Source organism: Watersipora subatra, chromosome 7 (genome assembly GCF_963576615.1).
Source record: "Watersipora subatra chromosome 7, tzWatSuba1.1, whole genome shotgun sequence".
Classification (NCBI taxonomy): Eukaryota; Metazoa; Bryozoa; class Gymnolaemata; order Cheilostomatida; family Watersiporidae; genus Watersipora; species Watersipora subatra.
The window spans coordinates 24,087,182-24,090,859 of record NC_088714.1 but is presented as its reverse complement, the minus strand read 5'-3'; the positions used below and the strand labels follow the sequence as shown (position 1 = coordinate 24,090,859).

Below are 3,678 nucleotides of genomic sequence, written 5' to 3'. Positions count from 1 at the left end.
TGCTCTTGTGTGAAATGCTGATACCAGTTCAGTACTTTCATCAGCTGTTGCGTGCGCATACTTGGCAGTTGACAATACTTTCAGTAGTGGTAAATTGGTGTCGAAAGTCAGAGCGCAGCTGAAATGCGTCATAATGTCAATAAATATTATTGGTGTTCCGCATCGGCGAGTGTAAAGAAAGCTCCGCCCCAATTGTAACAATCAGCCAATCACAGTCCTTGGGTAGAGATAGCTAGAACTATAAATTGCAGATGGCCTATAGGATGCTTTAGTACTGAAGTAGTTAAGAAAAGCCAAGGAAACTTGCTAAGGAAAAGCATTGTCATATTTTAAATTGAGGATTAGCAGAACTGTGATGGAGATACGTGTGCCAATTTTTATCAGCATAATCTTTGCTTTAGTTTACATAACAGGTGAGTCTACATAACCTAGTTACAAAAGCAGAAATAGAGACATTGGAACGTCGCTGTGCTTTACGTGTACTTGCGGCAAGAACAAATTTACTGACAACATTTTTGTTATTCTAAGTGTGAAGCCATACTAGCTAGTAATTGATTACTACTTAATATAAATACAGTTTATGGTTTCAGTAGGCATTTGCCCTTTTGTCATTTTAAATTGAGGCAGGTAAAACCTTTTGGAGTATATTTATCTGGTTTAAGGAGATCTTCGTGATGAAGCGGTTTGATACATACAAGTTTTCTTCTTGTCCATTTTTAAATAGGTCTGAAGGATGACTTACTCCATATTGTAATGTTTACCATTTGAAAGGGTATCATCAACCAAGATTTGCCATTCGTTTCCACACTGGTTAATCAGACAGAGGTTTAGTCAACAAGCATAATAATTCCAGCACAGTTTCTGGCTAACCAACTTTTAAAACTGGTTCATGTGTTTCATCACAGCTATATGTTACAACACTATTTTACAGACTTGTCACTTGCCAATCCTGGACTAAGCCAGGACCCAATCTGCGGAGGATTAAACCTCACTGAATATATGTCCATGGTGCCACCATGCCCTTACGCTCGCTTGGCCAAGAATACTAGCGTGCACGGCTGCCCAAAATATGCTGAGGCTTGGAATCGCAATGAGCACCCTGGGGCAGACTGTGTGTAAGTTAGCAATTTTATTTTCACAAAACTTTCATGAATAGCTTGTTGATATCTACAGTGCTTTAACACCACATTTAATTACCTGCTGGTGTCCTACACAATATATTAATTTGAAAAAGTTCCTAAACCCTTATACTTAAACAACAAGTATGGATTATCATTATCACTATCATTGTTATTACTATTCTAAACTTGGTACAACAGTGCATTATATACTATATTATAATAAACAATTTTATTTTACCATTTTACAATGTACTCGTATGCTTGCTCTGTGAGAGATAATCATGAGTAGTCAGTATCTGCATAATTATCTCAGGAAGCAGCAAGACGACTGAATGATGTGGTTGCTTTTACTTGTTTTTGAATTTCATGCCCTGGGTTTGATTTCCACGTGAGGCAATCTTTTGTTCTTGATGCTCTTAGTGTGACTTCAGACAGACAGCTGAGTGGACATGAATCTTATTATAGTAAAAATTTTACTAAATTATATTACACAATATTACATTATACATATATATTATATTAAATTATACAATATTATTCTGTATTATATTATATATTCTGCTACAGTTTATTGTACCATATTAAATCACACTATATAAGACCCAATATTAAGTAGTAGGTAGCAACACAAACCTTATCATATTCAACGTAAGCCGGTCAGACTTAATCACAAGTTTAAAACTCTATTGTAGACCAAACTTCTGCAATATCGCTTCAGGAACATGGTTCGACGACACTACTAGAAGACCTCTGAGTAGGGAACAGTGTAAGTTGTCCAAAGTATTAATCCTTGGCAAACGAGTTTCTAGTAAAAATGGTTATCAAAATTCAGCTTGTTTCACATGTCTATCCAGTGTAAATGTTTAAGAACTCTATCAATGATGTTACGCAAAATAAGCAACCATTTCAATTTTGGTGACGCTTTTGTAGGTTGTGGAACTAACCCTGAGTGCAGGTTAACTTGCCCAAGAGAAAGCTGTGCAGAATTTCCTCAAGCGAAGTGCGAGTAAGTATTGTGCTAGTTGTAACTATATGACTTGTCAATGTTGACGGCGATCAACCTATTGTAAAAATTAAGATGTCAAACGATGCTGTTTTTGAAGAATCAAATCCATCATTATATATATAATAACATGATTCATAATATATAATGTAATTAGTATATATAATAACATAATTTGTAACATATATACCGGTATATGTATGTGTATATATATGATAAAATAGTTAATAATATATATGCGTATATTTATATTATGATTTATATCGGACTGATAATTGCATACTTATCTGTTAATCTATAGAAATAATAGACTGCAATATGTTTGAAAGATTAAAATTTAACATTCTGTTTTTTACCCTGAAACATTTTCATAAGAGTGTTTGACCGGTAGACTGTACCTTATTATGTTCTATTGCAGAGTGAATAGCTGTGGTCCGGTGTGCAACTTATATTTCACAGTAGAGAGACTCATCTTACACCCTGATACACATGATTTTGTTACAATATACATTGATGTGAGTGACAAATGCGGTGGAGGAATTTCTGGAGACCCCCTATCAGACCTTATATTAGGACGATCTGGATGAATTTTAATGTTGAGAAAAACGGTATCTATGTAAATGTTTAATCTGTTTGTTTTGAGTTGCAGTAACTGAGTTTGTTGTTGCTTATTTGTTATAGTTATTCTAATTTTTAATGAACATTTTCAACTAAATAATAAAATAGATTGGTTGAATAATTGGAGTTGGTACGTACCAAAGAAAATGAGTGTGTATCTAGCATGAAATAAAGATGAAAATAAACTAAGTAGATTAGCTATAGGACATGCTCAAGCTCAGCCAGTGTTATTGTATATAGTCCTACCTGTAGATAGGCTGCTCCATGACAAATCAGACAGGAGAATTCTTCTGACATTCAGATGATATTACCACTTAATATATTTTATGATTATTGTTACTTGTAATGAATTGTACAACATTTTTTCATGTTTATAATAAATGAAACATTACTTCTATATGTTCATAAGTATTGTTAATCATTGAAAATTTGAACTTCCGATTGTTATATTATCTTGCATGTGTGTTATACTCTTCATGAGCCAAAGCTCTGTAATTTCAGAGTTAATTTAAAAGGTGTAGTTTTGTTGAACTGGCACTCTCATCAAACACCTTATAATAAACTAATACATGGCGGATATTTCTGTGGCACATCATCTGTGACTAATGCGTGAAGCCCGTCTGCAACCACGCGTGTATAATTAGTTTGGTACCAGCTTGCACCTAGATGCAGCTGATACAGCCCATCATCTAAAGTAAGCGTGGAATCATTACCCCAGCCAACCTTTCTTTTGACTGTTGTCAAGATTCGCTAATAGAATAACAAATGTTACTTAAAGTAATGTTTCCCCTGAGTCATACCTGAGCTATTTACCAATACAGCAGAATTTATCAAAAAGAAACCACGATAGTCCTAGGATCTAAGTTCCAGTATGCTTTGTCAGAAATACTCTAATAGGAAAAGTTTTGCAACTTATCCCAGCACTCTACGCTAAGT

General features: G+C 34.4%; 1 protein-coding gene across 1 annotated transcript; it reads left to right on the top strand.

Moving 5' to 3' along the window:
• Positions 1-278: 278 nt before the first annotated feature.
• On the top strand, positions 279-3,139 carry LOC137399809 (uncharacterized). Its single transcript, XM_068086039.1, has 5 exons — positions 279-413; positions 932-1,115; positions 1,814-1,887; positions 2,052-2,127; positions 2,543-3,139. The coding sequence occupies exons 1-5, from the start codon at positions 356-358 to the stop codon at positions 2,709-2,711; spliced, it is 561 nt and encodes a 186-aa protein (XP_067942140.1). The 5' UTR covers positions 279-355; the 3' UTR covers positions 2,712-3,139.
• Positions 3,140-3,678: the final 539 nt, after the last annotated feature.